Below are 21033 nucleotides of genomic sequence, written 5' to 3'. Positions count from 1 at the left end.
AGCGGCCCGGAAGGAGGGGCGGGGCGGGCCGGGCCGGGCCCGCGCACGCGCGCGTAGCGGCGCGAGCACGCGGCGCCTGGCCGCCGTTCGGGCCGGCGGGAGCGGGAGCGGGAGCGGCCGCCCTCCTTCCCTCACGGCGGGGCGTGTGGCGGGGCTCGGCCGCCGCCTGGCCGCTATGGGCCGCCGGGCGCGAGACCGCAGGCGGCAGGAGCGGCGGCAGGAGCGGGGCGGCGACGGCGGGGACCAGGCGGTGAGAGCCGGGCCGGGGCGGGGAGGGGAGCGGCGGGGAGCGGCGCGGGGCTGACGGCGGCGGCGCGTTTCAGGGCTGGGCCGGCGGCTACCCCGAGATCGTGAAGGAGAACGAGCTGTTCGAGCGGTACTACCGGGAGCTGGGCATCGTGCCCGCCGGCGAGTGGGGCGACTTCATGGCGGCGCTGAGGGAGCCGCTGCCCGCCACGCTGCGCATTACCGGCTACCGGAGGTAAGGGCCGCGGGGCAGGGCGGGCCGCCGCCTCCCCGGGCGGCGGAGGCAGGGGCCGCGGGGCCGGCGGGCCGCCGCCCGGAGTGGGTGCGCGGCCTCCCGCGGGTGTGCGTGTGCCTCTGCCCCGCAGCCACGCCAGAGAGGTTCTGCACTGCCTGAAGGAGAAGTACTTCGGGGAGCTGCGGGGCCTGGAGGTGGACGGCCAGAAGGTGGAGATGCCGCAGCCGCTGAGCTGGTAAGGGGCGGGGGGGGGGCTTCCCCTTTTCCCCTTTGCCCCTGCCCCGCAGCCAGCCTGGCGAATCCGTTTCCTTCTCTGTTGCTCCTCTTTCGCCTCTGCCCCTCTCCCCCCCGCCAGGTACCCAGAAGAGTTAGCCTGGCACACCAATCTCAGCAGGAAGATCCTGCGCAAGTCACCGCAACTGGAAAAGTTTCATCAGTTTCTGGTTAGCGAGACGGAATGTGTAAGTTTTCCATAGATCTTGATGGGGTTTTTATATTTTTTTTTCTTTTCATATCCCAGGCGGTGTTTTATTCAAATGTGTTGCGAGACGCTGAGGCCGTACCTTTTCTCTCAGAAGCCGAGCGGCTCAGAAGAACCTGAGTTTTAGGGTGCTGTTGGCAGCGATTCGGCCCACAGCTCTGGCACATAGCTGCAGCTACAAATATTTCTCCTAAACTAATTGCGGTTCTTTTTATTTGGGAACGTGAAAATGAGCCCCTGTAAAACAGTTAGTTGCTGTTAGAAGACGGATGTTTAAACCTGGTAAAAAGCACATGTGCGTGCATAACAAGACTTACCTTTTATGACGGATGTTTCTCACTTGGTTGAAGCCAGTTTCTCGTCTCTTTTGAGCAGAAACTGCATCCGTAGATTTAATAGAATTGGAGCAAATATACAATTTCCAGAAATTTCAATTGGGTGAAATACTGTGTGGTGGGGTTTTGGGGTTTTTTTTGTTAAATGCTAATAAAATATAATCCTAAGTTTATAACTGTGGTTTCGATTGCTTTATTAATTTAATATAGAGAGATTTAAACAGTTTATTGCAAGAGAAACGCATTCTTTTTTGGAATATAAAGGAGTTTGGTTTTGTTGTTGTTGGTTTTTTTTTTCTTTCAAGGGCAATATCAGTCGTCAGGAGGCTGTTAGCATGATCCCACCTTTGCTGCTTAATGTTGACCCTCATCATAAGGTAACTCAGGAAAATACAGTGTACTAGAGTTTTTTCCTAGAAGATAGTTTGATTAAACTACAAATTACAACAGTAGTATCACTGCTGATACACAGTTCTGGTTTGTGTTGCTATGTTTTGTGCTTTCTGCATGTAAACAGCAACAGTCAACTGGTGTTCAGATCACAAATACCCTGTCAGAGGAACATCTGCTTTTCCAGCTATATGTAATACCCTGTAAAAAACACTTAGGTTTTAAGTAGTTGCATAATCTTACTTTCAAAGTGTAAATGTATTGAGTTGCATCTCAGTTATGTGTTTGTGTTTCAACCCCTTTTTAAAGTAAGATGACTGTTTTTAACTTCCTGCTACCCATCACACTGTGAACAGATGTAGTTTTCCACATCCACAACAAATGATAATGTTCTCTACCAGGCAGTTTTCACCCCTCTATGCCTTTTGAAGGAGTTGCAAACTTCTGCTCTATAAACCTGTTAGGCAAAATAATTTGGGTGAGCTGAAGCATGCTGTTGGTGGTGGCTGAAGAGTATAGGTTGCTAACTTTTTTAACTGAGGCATCTGAGGAATGCCCATGATATTTTCTAATGGCAGATTGTAGGAATGGGGCTACCTTGGTAGCAGACTTCCTGTTCTAACCTTAGTGATGTTTTCATACTCTATGTTTGTTTGCAGAATTAATCTGTCAGGTGGCCTTACTCTCTTAACCTGTTAAGTTAATGAGCTAGTTAGAAGTGCCTTGCTACCTCAAGCAGGCATGTTGTGCACTTCTTTCTTAAAATTTTCATGCTGTATCTTAAAATTTTAAGTTTTTCAAACTTCTGGCCTACATATTTTAAAGACTAGTTTGTACTTACTTGGTTTTGTATGTTAACATTACTTAGCATCCATAACTATTCAGTTTGTTCTCTCCTGCTCTCACCTCAACCCAATGTATGACAGAAGGCTGATGGCTATTTTACGTGAGGCAAGGTCTTCTCATCTCTCTTAAATGAATAACAAATTCAGTGTTATGTTCAGTCCTAATGTGTCACAGGTGCATTTTGAGGGTTTTTTGGAGTTGGAACAGGTAGTGAATATGTTCAACTTTATATAAAACACAAATTGTGAGAATATTTTTGCACACACCTTACTTGTATACTGCTAGCTTAGTATATGCAATATGTTTTTTGCGTTGAATGTTTAACTTTGGTCACTGTATTTCAGCGAGCACTTTACAGAAATGCGTGTAAGATTTCACAAATTTGCTCGTAAAACAGACTCAGAATAGGTTCTTTATCCTCTCTTTTGACAAGACAGCAAATAGCTGCTGTAATGATGCCTTGGCTGTTGCCGTTTAGGACCTTCTATGGTCCTTAGTGCCTTATTTTCTGAGCTGTTTGTTATGACCAGAATTGCAGGTTGCTTTTCATGCTTAACCAGCATGTTCTGTACGTCGTGTCTTACATGCTGATTCCCGTCTCACACAAAGATCAGCTTGATGACTGCCCAACCTCTCTGTAAGTTGTGTTCAGTAAGCAGAAACCAGTAGCATTACTTTAAATGGCAGATACGACACTGTCTTACTGAGTGTGTTTCATGATGCATTAACACTGCTGCATGGCAGCTCTTATCACATGCTCTCAGTAAATGCTCTTTGTATTTCTCTGGGGTCTGTCTTCCGGTTCAGTCTTGTTCATGCCAGGGGCTTGCACGAGGATCTGAGCAGATCCGTCCCCATCTTTTATCCTTTTATCCTATTGCACGATTTCGGCTAACTTTTACTGGACCTAAAGGTCCAGGAGATAGTCACATGTTTCTGAAAATCTGTTAACTAGGCAAGAGGAAAGACTATGAGCTTCCTTGCTTAAGAAAAGAGTGTTAGCTGTCAAATGGTTTGCTGTGAGAGTGTCTCTATGAATGACACGATCACAAGCCAAGTTTGTAATGAACCGGGAGGGAGAAATATGCTAGAAATCAGGTGTTGGTGTGGTGTTCTGTTCTGCTGCCTGAGGGTGGTTCGAATACTTCCCAAGTGCTTCTTCCAGCATACAGAAACAAGCAGTTTATGCTGCCCTGATTTTTTGCGTTAAAATGCAAATGTATGGGGAGGGGCAGCAGCTCATTTTTACAAAATCTATATATTCAACTGTGTCAGATAGTCTCTGATTAATTTACTGACAGTTAAAGTACTACTTGCTCTTGAGTGTAACTTTGCCCTTTGTATGTGTGTATATATATAAAGTTCCAGTTAACTTCAGTCAAAATTGCTTGTGAGCTGATAAAAGGACCGTATCCTCATATCCATATGCAGATTTCTCTTTCAAATTGTTTTTCAGCTGATGTATTTGTTCCCTACGAACTAAAGTCCTTTTTATATTTTAGACCCTCAGAGATAAAGCATACAAAGAACAGAACTGTATTTTATGTTTTTGCAAATTGGTGTTCAGAACATTCATAATTCTGCAAGTGTATGCAAAAGTATTTAATTTAAAATAGAAGACATAGTAAATTTCTCAAGTACTTAAAAAATACAAGGTAGGACTGGTTTTTTTTAACTTTCTGGTGTTTGTAGATTCTAGATATGTGTGCTGCACCGGGATCTAAGACTGCACAACTCATTGAAATGTTGCACGCAGACATGAATGTTCCTTTTCCCAGTAAGTCTGGAAAAACTACCAAAAAATTCTGTGTCTTTGAATTTCCGCTTTTTCTTGTAGAAGATTATTTTTAATATCACAGATAAGTAACTGCATTTAACTGCATGTTGAATTCCCAGAGTGGTTGAATGATACGAGATGGGAAGTACCCCACCTTTTCCTTGAAACTTTGTGGGCTTCCTTGGCTTGAAGGAGAGAACTTGTCTTCTTTTTAAGCTTCAGAATCTTTACTTTCAGTTAGATGCTTACAGAAAATACTGCCCACAGAAATTGTGAAGTTGGGGGGAGTGGATTCTTTGTGCGTTCTACTGAAAATCTGCTCATGTGCGGGGATTGTCTTTGGTGGCAGTCGAGGTTTTCTCTGTTATAAGGGTTTTACTTTGAGAGTGAAAAGTTGAAGGGCCCTTGGTTGTGTCTTATTGCCGCTGCACGGAAGCTCTAGAACTCTTGAGACCGTATTTGACGCATCAGTTAAACCTCGATGTACTTTATGCTATTTTATGTTCAGTAAGGGGTCCTCTATTCATAAGCGGTCTTTTAAGTAAAAATCTCTAGTGGAAGGTTTACACAACTTTGAAGATAAGGCAATAAACTATGTAAAATTACTGTTGAATGGTAAAGCATCTTCCCACTATTTTATCTTTCCAGAGGGTTTTGTAATTGCTAATGATGTCGACAATAAGCGCTGCTATTTGCTGGTTCATCAGGCTAAGAGACTAAACAGTCCGTGCATCATGGTGGTAAATCATGATGCCTCCAGCATTCCTAATCTACAAATAGATGTTGATGGAAGAAAAGAGGTCCTCTTCTATGACAGGATATTGTGTGATGTCCCCTGCAGGTATCTTGCATGTAATCTTCAATACAGAGATTTTACTGCACTAAGTGCGGTGCTAGGATTTTTGTGTTACTGAGTTATGCTCTTGGAGTTGCTCAGCGAGTTATGATTTATAGTAACTTCCAAAACAGGCAAATGCCTTAAAACTGTCTTAGGTAAGGGGATACCAGATGAAGGTGAACTTTTTTCATTTCAAGTGGTACTTAAGTTTGGTCAGCTGAAGGGCTTCAAATTTTGGACTTAGACTCAGGATGCTGAAATACAAAGATATGGTAGAAACGAACAGCAGAGCATAGGAGAACTAGTTAACATGGGAGAGGGACAGTTAATTTTTTGCCGCTATAAATGACGTGGACATGAAATGAGCTTTACCCACAAACAATACGAATCTGTTCAACCTCTGTTACAGTGGAGATGGAACCATGAGGAAAAACATTGATGTATGGAAGAAGTGGACAACACAAAACAGTTTGCAGCTCCATGGGTAAAAATGCTTATTACACATCTGCACTTCTTTGATTTCTCTCTCCGCCTTTTCCCATATCTTTAACATCTGCATGCATTCACATGTTAATATATGACAGAGCAGAGACTAAGAAGAGTCACTTTTCTCTCAAATCAAGAGCTTATGTGCTTTTCAGAGAAAGTATAGTGTTTCAGATATGAGGAGTGGACTGTGTGAATCTAAATTGCTTGTATTCTTATGAATATCTGACATTAATGTTCATTGAATTAATTTAGACAAGGTAGCTAATAAAACAGGGAACAAATGATTTGGTTGGGATTCTTAGCGTTTAGGCAGGTAAAATACTGTTGGAAAATACAGAAACTTGTAAAATTTAATAGTAATGTTTTAAAGTCTTCAGAATATTAGAGATCATACATAAACAGTTTCAGTTACCTGAGACTGACTTATGTTAACTCATGGTGAATGAGTACTTAGCCTAGTGCAGGCACAGGGTAAAAAGCAGTAATTTAAACACAGATGAAAAAGCTTAGAACATTTTACTGTGCATTTGTAACAAGCTGGCAATGCTGTCAGTTACTGTGACTCAGCTGACCTGTGGTGACTTGTTACTGCTTGGTAACTCATTCATAATTCCAGGTTTTATTTTAGTTTTAAGTATGCAGGTAGGGTATAAGCTGGTGATCCAGCTCAGTGATACTTTTCTCAGAAGGCCTGTGCTAGCTAAGCTGTGTCATCCATAATCTTTGTAATAGATTGCTCCTCATTTTAACTTTAGATTTCTGAGAAGAGTCAGGTTTTGGGGTGTTATTTTTCTAGTGTTGAGTACTTTATATAATAAACTTGATGGGGCACTAGAAAGAACAAAATACAGAATGTTATGTTGAAAGTTATCATGAAAGTTTGACCTGATTGCTGTTTTAATAGGTGTAATTGTGAGTGTGTCTGCAGTATAGACTCCACTAAGCTGACTTAGTTTAAAACTGACTAATTTGTGTACTGGTGACAGCTGTGGAACTCGGTGAGGGCTGGCTTAGTCCATGGAGAGTAATGTGTCTGCAATATAGCTTCACCTGTAAGAAATCTGATGGCAAATCTTTCTGGTTCCTGAATGATACCTGGCTAGACCAAGAGTGTTCTGTTAGATTGCAGTTAAGAATTGCAACCCGTGGTGTTGAACAGCTGGCAGAAGGTGGGAGAATGGTATATTCTACATGTTCGTTGAATCCTATCGAAAATGAAGCTGTGATCGCATCTCTGCTGGAAAAGAGTCAAGGTGAGAATGCAAGCTTGGGCAGAGTGGGGAAATCTTTTTTTCTCAGCCCAGAAAAGGATGTGTGTATGATAGTACTAGTAATAAGCTTAGCGTAGGTAACATGCTCCTAGTATGCAAAACTGCAGCAATTTTTTGGTACCGGTAGGATTTCATTGGTGTTGATACGAGCAGTCGCCTTAAATAGGCCTACATGGGGTGCAAATAAATATAAAACTTGAAGAAGTTGTGTTAATGATGCACAAAAGACTTCTGCAGATCAGTGGAATTCAGTCTGTGTTATCTGGCTTCTGCTAACCGATTCCACTGGTTGGAGTCCATGTCGGACATTCGTATTTCCTTTGGAAAATGTGGTGTGGGACATTACTGCTGTATGCTGTAGGAGTAAAAAGCCCAGAATGTACTTAAGCAGTTAGAGGAATGTTGTTGTGCAACCAGTAGGTGAGAGGCACTGATACCTTTAGCATCCTTTGACCCACATTTTGACATGCTTGGAATTTTAATGTCTTTAAGCTCATGGGGGTTTTTTACACCTTTGACTTGCATATGAAGGCTTGCTTAAGTTGCTATTAAGTGATGAGCTGGAAAGCTGTACTGCATCAGTTTGTCATAGTAGGGCTTAGTAGCCCAAATCTCTGGCCTTGAGCTGGTGGACACTGTTTTTTCTGAGTCAGTAACCTGAAGTTGGAGATATCTGATTGGATTTTGCATGAAAAGTTCCACAGGCTTTAAGTTGAGCCTTGTACAGAGCAGAAGCAGCTGTATGGCTCTTGGAGCTGAGCTGGTTCTGGAAGTAGAATAGCCCATTTTGTGTAATGTTTTCTTTGTGCCAGTCACTGTTCTGGCCCCAAATTACACATGAAATTTCATTGTCTCAGAAACACCAGTTTAGCTAAAATGCCTGCAGATAATTAGGAATTGACTATTTAATTTCCACTCAAAGGACATTTTTATTTGGAGGTAGTTTCTTTGGCAGACTGAGTGAAAGAACAACGTAGAGGAGTTTCCAGTAAATTATAGCATGCTTGGCTTATTGAAGGCTGTTAAGTTTAACGATGACAAGATTGGAAAGCAGAAAGGACTAGTTTGGATAGGAGCATGAAGCAGTATGGATGTTAGTGGAGGCCAACAATTGCAGCATCTGGGGCAAATTCAGTACTTGGAAGTCAGGATCTTGACTGGCTGTGGCATTCGATCTTGTCTCTGCGCAGTGGGGGTATTCTGGGGCTGACTTGGAGGCTATGACGTGTCCCAGTGAACAAGCATTATCCTTGGGGCTTGAACACAGGTGTAGCTAAAGAAGGGTGAGGTAGTGCATCGGTCTGCAAGGGGCTCTGGACCTCGAGGATTTGCTCAGGTCAGTCCAGAAGGTTCACTGGTTCTTCAGCGTTAACTTAGTTCCTCGCACTGTGCTACACTGCTACTTGTGGAGCAGATCAGAGATTGCGTTGCCTTAGGGCTGAAGGCGTAAGGAAAAGGCACTTTTGTACCATGTTTCTCTACTGGGAGTTGTGTAGTACTTCTGACGGACTGTTTAGTGCCTGATCGGTCTGGTGTAGTCTTGAGGCATCAGTTGAAGTCATGCTGTGGGTAGGCAGGAATATTCAAAGGATGGATGCAAACATCAAGTTTAATCAGATTTGAAATGTCATTTTGGAATTTGTCTAAGAATTCATGTATCACTTCTTCATTTATTTTAAAGATTTGCTTAAACTGTCACTGTAAGAGTAAATGCTTAGTCATGTAGAACAGGTTGATAAATTGTGTACAACATGAGGAAAAGCCTACCTAACTGTTAAATAACTAAGTATTCAGAATCACAAAAAAGGAAATTTTAAGGTTGTCCTTCTCTAGGGAGATCACCTATTTAAACAGTAAGTTTTTATATCATTCTTTCTGGACTTGGGGCAGCTTAAAGTTTTAACTCAGTAGATTAAATTATAATCTGTTGATGTTTCTTGTAGTAATCTGACATATTTTAGGCACATAGCCTTTTGTCCTGTTAGGTTGATAGTACTTCCCTTACTGTTAAACAGTTTGGAATTTTCTGTTTAAAAAATAATAAATTCTTTTTCCTCTCTCACTGGAATATATTAAGATTGTCAGTCCATAAAATGGGAATATATCAAGCATTTTAAAAGGCTTAGTCATCCCGAAAGAGTACTTCTCTGAAAAATACTTAATCAGTGTAGTAAATCCGAATACTAAGTAAGTGAGAATAAAAACTTCTATGACTGCATTGCCTGGAATGCTGATGTTTAATGATACAGGTTGTAGAGTATTACTCTATGCAGCTGCTACGAAAGGTATCTAACCATTATATTTCGGTTAATTTATAGGCTGCAAACTTTTGTAGTTACTGTGGACAGTTCTTACTGTCCTGTTAATTTACAGGGTAGTAATTGTATAACATTTTGTTCCTTGAAAGTTTTAAAAAGCAATGGTCTTAAAATGGTCTTGAAGGAAAACTATTTTTATAAAAGTTAATTAGGAACACAACTCTCAAATTCTGTTTTCAACAATGTTTATGTTCTTGGGATTTCAGGTGCCTTAGAACTTGCTGATGTCTCTTCTGAGTTACCAGGTTTGAAGAGGATGCCAGGAATTACAAAATGGAAGGTACTTAACCTGATATTTCTGTGAAGTTCTTGGTCTGTGGTAGAGTGTTAAATTAGGAAAATTTTTAAGTGTAACATTTCAGAACATCAGGTTGTGCTGAAGTAATGGTAGTGATTTGCTCTTTAGACAATATAGCATTGCAGGGGAGAGGGCTAAAAATCTTTCTGGTGGTAAGTTCTAGTCTCCTCATCTGCTCTCTTCTTTTTCCTCTAGCTTTCTTTGCCTGTCTCCTATACTTTCTTAATATAATTCCCTTTTCTATTGTGTGCATGTGGCCTGTAGATGGCAACATGGTTTCAGCCACCCTTTAAGTTACCCCTCCTCCTCTGCTTTACAGTCTGAGCATTAGATTCTACAGTTCTTTAGCTGGTCTCTTCAAATCATTTGGAAGTAAAAGCTGTTAAATCCTTTCTGGAAGTAAGCTATAAAACCTGCAGTGATGTAAGTAATCCTAGAATGTGAATAGAATCTGTATTTTGCTCCAGGCCTGATGTGATTTCAATTCTGGAAACGGGGCGGGGGGGTGGAACAAAAAACCCTAAAGCTTCTTCAGCTTCCTGTTAAGAGTACAATCAAGAAGAGCAGAAGGCCATCCTGGTAGTATGGAAAGAAGCTCCGATTAAATTTTAATTACAAGCATGTGCTTTTGCAATGCCATTGGTTGTTCTGTCTCACCATTTCACTAGTCTCTTGCAATGGCAGTCTGCATTTATGCCTGTATGGCAGGCTGCAGGTTTATGCCTGTATGTAGGCTAATGAACAAGATGCATGGAATAAAGATCTGCTTATGTTCTGCTGTTGAAAATCCAGCTTAGAAACTAGCTGATTTCTTTCTTCTTACAGTTCCAAAAGTTTAAATTGTATGCTTGTACCTGAAGGATAAATGTAAAATGCATAACTGTGGCTTTATGATTGTAATTTTACTTTTTTTGGTACTGTATAAAGCTACAAAATATAAAGATCATTAAGAGGACATTGTACTCCCTGTAACATTTATTTCTGCCTTTGCAGCTGAAATATAAATCTCCCTAATGGATATTTTAAAAAGTAGGTTTATAAAATCTGTTGAAAGTTTGCAAGACTTTCTTCAGCCCTTATTTGCTGCTACTGTATTTTTTCAAGCCTCATTGGCTAGCTCATAACTGGATGTATTTGCTTGCTTTGGTGCTGTTTTTACTTGGTGTAGTCTTTTGTTTCCTGGTGAAAGGTCTGTTAAGTGGGAACTCTGCACCAGTGATTACATTGAATATTCCAGAGCATCAGTTGACTATAAATCTCTGGAAGCAGCAAAATAAAAATAAGGTTTTGTTCAAGGGACATTTAGGTGCTTGGAAATAGCGTTCAGTACTCTCTCCTTAAGCCACTTAGCCAACTCCAGTGAATTATTTCAGAGTCTTTAAGGAAGAGACCTTTTTAACTCCAGACTTATAGTCTTCATCCTACCCTACCAAGAGGCTACTGAAATGTGCTATAGGGGAGAGTTCGGCATGTCTTTTGATGCTTTGTCATTCTACCAGTTACGTTGTGTGGTTAGGCTGGTAAACCAAAACTGAACAGAGCAGGGCTGTTAGGCAGTTATTCTAGTACATCCAAAATAGTTCTAGACTTGTTTGCACTTCCAGTTATTTATCCGTCCCATTGTTTGTTTCTCTCAAGCTGAACTCATGACTTCCAAAGAAGAGCAGTTCAGAATCGGTGTATCTTGTCTCCATCTAGCAACGTGACATGTAGTATATTTGGTCTTGAAATGCTAATTCTGGAAATGCAGTCATTTCTATTTCAGGAACATGCAAAGGCACAATATTTTAGGTGTGATCAGATCAGTGGCTGAGAAATGCCAGACTTCATGATGCTGAAATCTGTGTTCTAACGTTCTTAGTGAAATTGTAATGTAGATAAATTTTACATTTCAGTTTCCAGTGGAACACTTAATTAAACCTTCAAGTCAATCACAGCGAGGTGTATGAAAGCACTTCATCGTACTTGCCAGTCCTGAAGTCACCATCGCTGTGACTTCTCTATTTTGTTGCCTTAACAACAGAAACGGGCCTTCGTTTCAGTTATTAATTTTATGCATTTGCCCCATGCATCCCCAGATGCGACCTTTCTTACAGCCCCAGCATCCAGTACAGAACCAGGCATCTAGAGCTCTGAAGGCAAGTTTTCCTTGGGGTTTTTTCTTTTCATGTTGGTGTTCTTCCTTAAAGAGCATTCAAAATGCCTTGCTACAGGAGTTGTGGCTCTAACCTTCTGCTTGTCTCTTAAGAGTCCATCAGAAGCTTTGACCCTTAGACAGAATGAGGTCATGTTATGTCCACACAGTATCTTAGAGTGGATTTATAGGTATGTTCTGAGTCCTGGACACAGACACTAGAAAATTCATGGGGATGTGGTTCTTCAGTAACTTTCCTTGAAAACATCTCTTTCTGTGACCTATGTATCCCTGTGTCATGGGGCTCTGTGCTTGCCAAGCTGTTGTGTTGCGCTCTTGCATCCTTATTATGTAATGAAATCGGGATTCCTCGCTTCAAATCTCTATTGGACTGCAGTAGCCCTTTTCCTTTGTATACTGCTTGGAAGCTGCCAGTGGCAGAATGTTTCACAGCCAGTCTCATGGAGAAAAAGAAGTAGCATGTCCTAAATCTGATGGCTTACTAATTTGATACATTCCACCACTGCCCTTCCTTTGGATTTTGGTGTTCTGTATGTTCTAACAGGTTACCAGAGATCACTGCAGTTGATTCTGCACCAGTCTTTACTTGACTGCACACTTTTTGAAGCATACAAAGTGAAGCAAAGAGGTACAGCTGTCAAGAATCTCCTGCTCTTAAGTGCAGACATACAATGCACAAAGGAACAATGCACTTTAAAGAACTTAATTTACTATACCAGAAGATAACTTCTGTTTTTGGCATCTGAACCTTGGTTTGAAAGTATTTTAATTAAAACTTGTGAAATGGTGACTTATATTCTTCACAGTATTTATATTTACTCCTTTGAAGGTAATGCTGAAAGATGGACAGTGGTTTGAAGAGTGGAAAGATGTGCCTTCAAATAGACAAACACAAATACGTCCCACTATGTTTCCAGTAAAAGATGAAGAGAAGCTAAAGGCAATGAATCTAGAGCGTTGGTAAGTTTTCCCAGAGTAGATTTTATGAGGTTTTGATGGTTACTTTGTATGGTGGTGGGCAAAGTACAATTAGGTCGGATTAGGAATGTGTTGGAGTACAGACCTGTGCTTGTATAGGTCTGAGTGTATTTTCATTGCTTCATTTGTAATGGCAGTACACAATGTTTAAATTCCAGTGAACTGAGAGAAATTATTGAAAGTTGCTTACAAGGAATTAAGTATTCACACAAACAGGTCAGATTCTTGCCATGCAGTAGAGATACGTAGCCAAAATTACTGGAAAAGTATGTAAAACTTTAACATTTTAACAGTGTGACTTGTGTGCTAAGAAAGACTTTCCATAACTATTCTAAAAATAGTGTTTAGAAATGAGTCATTAAAGCTCAGATGTGAATGGTAAAATGAATGCGTTGCACTGATGGAAGTTATTTTGCTAGAATGCTCTATTTTAGGTCCTGTTTCTAGCTTGATAAATTAAATCTGCACAATCCTACTAGGAATACTTAGTTTACCTTGAAAGTAAATATAAAAATGACACTTCTAGCGCTTTGTGAGAGCATGAATGCTGCTGATGAATACACTGCAACATTTTTTTTCTCTCCCTGACTCCAGTCTTAGGATATTGCCACATCACCAGAACACAGGAGGTTTCTTCGTGGCTGTGTTAATAAAAAAATCTCCAATGCCGTGGAATAAACGCCAGCCAAAGGTAACTTCTTTTAAAAGAGCTACAACGTTAACTTTTAATAACATTTCTAGATATTTTTTTTTGAAAGCTTACATAATAGAAAACATATTATAACTGTTTTGTGTCTGCCCTTCAGTGATAGTTCAGTGTGTCAATTAAAAATAAATTCCTAAATCTCTTAAGAACTTAAAAAAAAAAAAAATCTCCTTTTAAAATAGGAAAAAAAAGGAGGGGGTATTTTGAAATCATAGTAAAAGAGAAAGATAAAACTTGAACCTGAAATTAAGGCTTTGAAAGAATTACAGAAGTGGATTAGACTGGGTAGCTAAAGCTGTCACTTCCATCAGCTGTGTGTGGTCCCTCTGCTGAACGCTTTTTTCTGCTGTGTTGTAAGCTAATTCTGATTTCAGTTTATCTTACTCTGTGGCTGGTTGCTCAGGAGTGATTCACTAGCAGATTAGTCTAGCAGATCAGCGCCGGGGGGAATGGATGTAAAACTGTTAGGAGCAGCAGCAGCTTCAGCCATCTGACTTTAATCCATTTGTTGTCAATTGCCTTTAAAATCCTGTCAACAGCATTTTAAGTTGACATGATTTATTTGATCTCTTAGATTGTTCATGTCTTCGAAAGAAACTTCTTGTGTGAATCCCTTTTAGCTGTTTCTATTTATTTGATTTGCTTTATTAGAACACCTTATGAGTAAAATGCATGTGGGAGTAAGGAAAAAGCATTTATTCAGAAGCAAGTGTCATCCAGATAGTTGATGTTGTTCTAAGTTTAAAGTTGTAGCACTCTTACAGAAAGCGTGCAGCAGCAGGATGTGTGTGGCACCTTGAGCGCTAGGAAGAAAGCAGCAGATCCTGACTTAAAACAGCCTTCTCTGTGAGTGCTTGAACATGATTTTTGTAAATGGTACAAAAATAGCTTTCTTGGACAGTTGGTAAGAAATTGTCCAGATCAGTAGTAGAGGTAAATGCAACTTATAATGGTATCTTGACTTAGTAATCAGATTAACTGCCTAAATGGATCTGTTTAAGCACTTACCTACAAATTGATAATAATTAAGCACATGCAGAGAGAGAACATAGGTACCTTCCGTTACAAGTTAAATACTACTTTTGCTTTGTTGAAAATTCTATAATTTGAAATAGGTTCATCAGAAATTACCACAAAGAACAGGAGATACTGAAGTGACAGCAGCTAATTCAGATAATGGTTCTGAATGTATTACTGAAGAACCAACACTTGCTGAAAACGAAGAGTCTAAGAAAATGCAAGAATTGCAGAATTCAGACACAGAGCAAAGCAAAAAGGAAGGAGTATGTGGGTAAGAGACCATGTCTAAGTATTTGTCCTGTGACGGCTTCGTAATTGCGGAATATTCTATAGTTATTTGTTATTGGACTCATTTAGAAGTCGATCAAGAAGAATTAATGAATCTGCTCAGTTGTCCTATGTTTCCACATTTTATGTCTCATATTTCAGCAAGTTAGGAAAACAACCACTTTTCTTATTAGCATTTGCAAAGTCTGTTAGTAGTTTCTTCTCTGTCAAGGAAAAAAAACTACTTTCAGAAGTTAACCTTCGGAAGAGCTTTACTGCATTCACAATTTCTCCCTCAGAAATCTCTTGTTTATTTGTTTTTGTGGTTTCTGTTTTCAAGTACTGCTTTCACTTCCTCATTTTAAGAAGTTAAATGGTGGGTAGTGTTGTCTCAGTGAAGCACAGAAAAATGTCAGTATTCTGTTCGGCATGCTATCGTTACCATAAGCCAAGTGTTGACAAAACAAACTGAATATACTGTTTGTAAACCAAGAACTTTTACTAAAAATGACAACACAGTGGTATTTTCTTTATAGACCACCACCATCTAAAAAAATGAAGTTGTTTGGCTTCAAAGAAGACCCTTTTGTGTTTCTCCCTGAAGATGATCCATTGTTCCTTCCTATCCAGTAAGAAAAAAAAAATGTTTCTGTTTTGGCAGTAAGATTCCTAGTAGTTTAGGAATATTAGTAGTTCAGTTCATCACAAAAGATGGGTCTAGTTGGTCGTACATAAAACTTTTTCCCTAACTTTACACAAGATGCCCCTCTCCTCAACATTTAAACTCTTAAATGAAAATAGCCAACTATAGTTTGCAGTGGAAATTCTGAGTGTATCTTAGTGTCTATGACAGCTTGTTTTTCTGATGTCATGCATCTTAGGAAGTCTAATCTTTGTGTTCTGGAGCCAAAGTGTTAAGTGTTTGCAGAGATAGCTCAAGGAAATGGACCAACCCATGCATTTTGAGATTGTAATTTCATTGTTCAATAAATCAAAACAAGTATTATGGCCACAGGAAGTTTTATGCATTGGACCCATCCTTTCCCAAGATGAATTTGCTAACTCGAACTCAAGAAGGAAAGAAGAGACAGCTGTACATGGTTTCTAAGGAGCTAAGGAATGTGCTTCTGAACAACAGTGAGAAGATGAAGGTATGGTTCATCTCTTCACCATGGAGATCATAAGCATCAGTGGATGTCTCCTTGAACTTTATTGCCGAGCTTATTGTTTATATAGAGGATTAGCCCTCTGATAGGCCTTTTTTTTTCAGTCTGAATGAGTGTTTTCCTCTCTATCCCCTCTCTGTTAAAGGGATGAAGAGTTGTCTCTCAGAGGTAAATAACAGTCTCCAAGATTAAAATTGGTATATTTTTTGGCAGATGGAAGGGAACTTAAAAGTAGAGGAAGGGGAAGGGTAATATATAACTGCTGTGTGTGTACCAGCATTTTTATGCGGTCTTCGGTTACCTTCACAAGTTTACATTGACACTGTTGTATTTATGAGCCCCTTAATTGTACAAGTATTTAGATCTTTGAAAGCCTACTAAAAATAACGGACAGCTTCAGCTGAATTATTAGCAGGCTGTGTTACATGGGGTCATTGTTTCAGAGTAATTTCAACAACTGAATATTTTGAAAAGTTGTTAAGCTGAATGATAATGGCATAAGAAGTAGTTTTTGTGAATTAGAGGGAAAAGATGATTTTGTTTGTTTGTGACTCCCCATGGAAAATGCCTTGCAAATGCTAAAGATTTGTCTTAAAAGCCATTGAATAATTTAAGTTGGAATGAGGTCATCTAGTCCAGCTTCCTTCCTAACTTCAAAGCTGGATCAGATATACTTTGGGGATTCATCCAGTCAAATCCTGAAAATTTCCAGCAATATTCATTGCATCTTTGCAACGGATCTTTGAGATGGATAAATAATTATCCTTCTATCCCACAAGCAGGAAATGGCTACATAATTGGCAAAATTTTAAGAAACTGGTGCATTACATTAGGTAGTGAGACTTTGTGTACCACAAAGGATATAGTGTCCTAATATTAAGCACTTGTGCATTTTTAAAATCCTGTCCTTGATTGACTTTCGCAGAATCACCCAGAAAATTCTTACTCAAACTAGAATTAAAATTAGACCTTAATAGTTCATTGCCCTCATTTTAAGTCTGCCACTTCCTACCAGTGTTCAGTTTTCAATATGGAAAGGAGTAAAAGGCGTTTATGTTGAGAGCACTACATTTTGATAGTGGGAATTCCTTTTTCCCTTGAATGAATTTTCACATGAATTTAATTCAGTGTCCAGTGCAAATAAACAAATGTTGTGGCAGAACTATCCTTTCTTCCCCCTTTTAGTCAAGCAGTTGAGGAAAAACAAAGTTCACAGCTGTAATTTAGAATTTATACTCCTTAATGATGCTTACTGGCTTTGCTGTTTGCAGGTTATTAACACAGGGATAAAAGTCTGGTCTCGCAACAGTGATGGTGAACAGTTTGGATGCGCTTTCAGATTAGCACAAGAGGTAATTACATAGCATTGTATTTTCAAAGGTGATACTTTGGTTTCCTCTAGCACAGCTGGCATTAACTTTGTCAGATGATGACAATTTGCATTTTCAGTATGGTTTAAAAATGTGAAAATTGTTTTCCGATATTAGCTAAAGGACATACTGTTTTTAACATTTTTCCTTCAGAAAGTAGTGATTACATTTTAAAATAACTATATTTATTTATTAAACAGGGAATTTATACTCTGTACCCATTCATTCATGCAAGGATTATAAATGTCTGCATAGAAGATGTTAAAATTCTGCTAACCCAGGAAAATCCATTCTTAAGTAAATTTAGCAGTGAAACGCAGAAGAAAGTCAAAGACATGGGTAAGCCTTCTAATTTGTGCTATGATAAAATTATTATTATACAGTACATGGAAGACTGAAAATCCTGTCACATAAACTGTTTGCTAAAAATTTTGACTAAATTCATCTTAAGTATACTTGTTAAGTGGGTAAGTAAGCATTACTGAAACCCAGTGTGCTACCAGAAACTGTAGTCCTTTCTGATGACAACGTTTAAAGTTTATGAACTCCAGAGAACAGAAGAGTTGCCAGGCTTGTGACTTCTGTGAAGCAGTGCTGTGAGGCAGCATTTAAAATATCTCGTGAACAAAGATTTTACATACGCTACAGATCTTTATGGGGAACAATCTCTACTCATATTAAATTTTTAGTTACGCTGGATGCTTGACGAAATGAAGACTGGTTTTCAGTGTTTTGTTTATGTTGGTTTTTTTCGAAGTCATCGCTGGTCCTTGTACTTCAGTGTTTGATGTGACAAAATGGGAAGAACAATTTTTCTGAAGTTTGGGCTGGCATGCTCTTATGTATTTTAATTTGTTTGTTTGGGGTTTGGGAGGGCGCAGGGTTGGCAATTGTTTTTGTAACTATGTAGATACTTTGGTCCGGGAAAAAAAAAAGGAATAAAAACTGGTATTGCCTATAGTTTACTGTACTGATGTAGGTAACTGCTAACCAGCTCATGCTGTGTGGCTATCTAAAAACTTGTTTTCTTGACCATTTTCAAATTATAGTCATTTTAACATTGTATGAAGTAACACATCTGTTTTGGTTTTGTTTCCCCCACCCCCCTTCCCTGTAGCAATGGGAAGTATTGTTCTGAAGTACGACCCAGACCCTGAGTAAGTAGATGGGTTGCTTTTCATTTATGCAGTTTTAAAACTTGGACAAGAATTGATTTTTCACTCAGCAAAAACAGAAGTGGAGGCATAGAGATGCAGTGAGGTCAACAGTATAGCCAGACAGGATACAAAGACTGTAACAGGGAAAGAAGCTTTCTTGCCTGTGTATTCTTAAAACAACTGTAGGATTTAGCCTTATAAGGAGAACTAGTAGTTTTGCCAGAGCTCCACAGTATCACTGCATGTGATTTGTTTTATTTGTTTGTTTCCCTGTGAAGTCCAGCATTTGGAATAGAAAAAGTTAAACATTTTCATTGTTCATTTTTGCTGACAAAGTAGTATTAGAAGCTCTTGAGAACTTTTTGAATGTAACCTTTTATTGTGCTGTTGCTTATATTAGTTGTGAAACCAGAGTCAGAAAATTAGTTTACCTGTTGCAGAAATCTAATAGCATTGAGCTTTATTTTATTTGCTTGCTTGCTTGTATAGACAAGCAGGTACATGTTTAGATATTGAAGTTAAGACCAATGTACTTGTCTTCTACGTATAGTTATAAAATGCATTCACTATTAAAGATTGTGCACTCATTTATCAGGGTATGACTATAAAATTAAGTGTTGAAGATTAACTTTCTCATAGTTGACCGAACGTAACTTGCTTGTTTGTAGAAAGCCTGATGATCTTCAGTGTCCTATAGTGCTGTGTGGTTGGCAAGGAAAGACATCACTCCGTGCCTTTGTGCCCAAGAATGAGAGACTTCATTACCTGAGGATGATGGGAGTTGAAGTGTTTAAAGCAAAGAGGAAAGAGGAGGAATCGGAAAGTAAAATGGAGGAAGAAGTTCAACATAGGCTGGCACAAACAGAGGAAGGAATGGATGTGGAAGATAAAGAACATGATTTAGTCACAAAAATGGAAGCAGAAATAGGTGAAGAATCTACCCACAGTCCTGTGGAAAGCAGTGCCATGGAAGTAGAAAATAAAATTGAGGATTTAGATCAATCTAGTAAAAATGCCAACAGTCATGTAAGCCAGGAAAGCAAAGACACGGATACGAGTAATGTGAAAGATTAGGTTTCTTTCTCTATTACTTGGCAGCTTCCATGAGTCTCACATCCAGACTTTTGCTTTTAGCATGGAAGTGTATTTTAAAATTTTGGTTGGAATGGGATGTTCCTCTTTTAAAGTTTCACCTATTTTACTTTTTAAATGAAAATGATAAAGAGATTTCTCTTCAAGTGTGTCTTCTTTTTACCATTTTAAGCTCCGTATTACTGGTGGGTTTCTGTGTCTGTTGCTGGCAATGGACCATGCACCAGTAAAATCTAAAGCCTGTATTTGAAATGGAATAATGGTGTGTATGGATGAACTGCCTGTGTAACTGGTCAAGAATTCCTTCAGAAGAAAAAACGGGTTTCATTCAAAGCACATAAGTTCTAGAAAAACATTTTTTCTCTTACGATTGTTTACCCCACCTACCACCCAATCTGATTGCTACTTAACGCAGGTTCTTTAATGGATGAGGGAATCGGTGTGAGTATGCATACAGGTGCATATGTGGGTTATCTAACTAACAACCTGGTTAACATTTATTCAAAATGAAGCTGTGCACAGCATCTTGGAAAAAAAATGCAGAATGCATTTTGGCAGAGACCGATGTCTGAGATTCTTCTTCAGAGTGATGAATTGCCTGACAGGCACATCTAGTAAATGTCATTAACTAGATCTTCAGGTATGCTGACCATGCCTCAAACTCATATCTTGAAATGTGCCTGTGTAAGAGTCTGTGGCTGTCCCTCAGATCTACTGCAGTCATCTGTTTCTCTGTCATTTCTTCAAGTGGGAGTCATCTCTAATTTTTCAAAATACTTGTTTCTAGCTGAAATAATAGTTTAAAAAAAAGTGGTGGTATATATATTGTTGTTTAGTAGATGTTTAAAAGAGGTTATTTAGGTCCAAAAGGGTAACTTACTTAATCTGACTTAATAAAAAAAAAAAATTAGTTGGCTACCTCAGAAACTTGTAAGTTCCATCCTTTGTGGCTTAGTTTCAGCAGTACTCTTTGTACTTGTATCAAGTTGACCTGAAAGGGAAGTGACCAGTGGTACAAGGTATTGTAGGACCACGGTGATGCAAATATTTGTGTTGCTTGTCAGACTGAATTTTACCATGTGTATTTTACTGATGACGTCCTAATGTGGCTTGGATCCATTTGCTGTACGTTGCTACAACAGACTTTTTGATGCCTGCCCTTGAACTACTTCATCAGAGAGAGTATTCTTGAGGGAGAGACGTAAAAGTGAAATAATGCCATGTCCTCTGTTGAGATATTAGTCTCATGCGGTGAAGAACCATTGACAGGACTCATTTTCCTCTTGAGAGTCCATAAAATAGGTTAATAAAAAGTCAGTTCTTGCCCTTGTATTTTGCTAAGGTTTGAGTTTGTTCTTTGAATTGGGAGCTGCGATTGGACAGGTGCTTTTTTGGCAGCTCCTTGGGCTGAAAAGCAGCATAGCAGAATTGTCTTTTGAATGGAGGTGTATGCAAAGTAAAATTTTTAATTCTTAAAGTATATGAGGAAAAAAATTCTAGCAACTTGAAATTTCAAGCATGAAACTTAACATTGGTTTTCATATCTTTGCATTTATTCTGACATATTGGGCATTTGAAATGGAAGAAGGGTGGAAGAC

General features: G+C 39.3%; 1 protein-coding gene across 1 annotated transcript; it reads left to right on the top strand.

Moving 5' to 3' along the window:
- The first annotated feature begins 9 nt into the window (after positions 1-9).
- On the top strand, positions 10-20767 carry NSUN2 (NOP2/Sun RNA methyltransferase 2). Its single transcript, XM_030042167.2, has 19 exons — positions 10-250; positions 324-481; positions 612-716; positions 837-942; positions 1603-1674; positions 4226-4310; positions 4959-5151; positions 5558-5632; positions 6760-6890; positions 9433-9506; positions 12509-12639; positions 13252-13348; positions 14479-14654; positions 15187-15279; positions 15666-15801; positions 17088-17168; positions 17387-17525; positions 18304-18343; positions 19012-20767. The coding sequence occupies exons 1-19, from the start codon at positions 176-178 to the stop codon at positions 19415-19417; spliced, it is 2373 nt and encodes a 790-aa protein (XP_029898027.1). The 5' UTR covers positions 10-175; the 3' UTR covers positions 19418-20767.
- The last annotated feature ends 266 nt before the right edge of the window (positions 20768-21033 follow it).

The sequence above is a fragment of the Aquila chrysaetos genome, chromosome 18 (assembly GCF_900496995.4).
Source record: "Aquila chrysaetos chrysaetos chromosome 18, bAquChr1.4, whole genome shotgun sequence".
Classification (NCBI taxonomy): Eukaryota; Metazoa; Chordata; class Aves; order Accipitriformes; family Accipitridae; genus Aquila; species Aquila chrysaetos.
The sequence above is the reverse complement of the archived record's forward strand: the minus strand, read 5'-3'. Positions and strand labels throughout refer to the sequence as shown.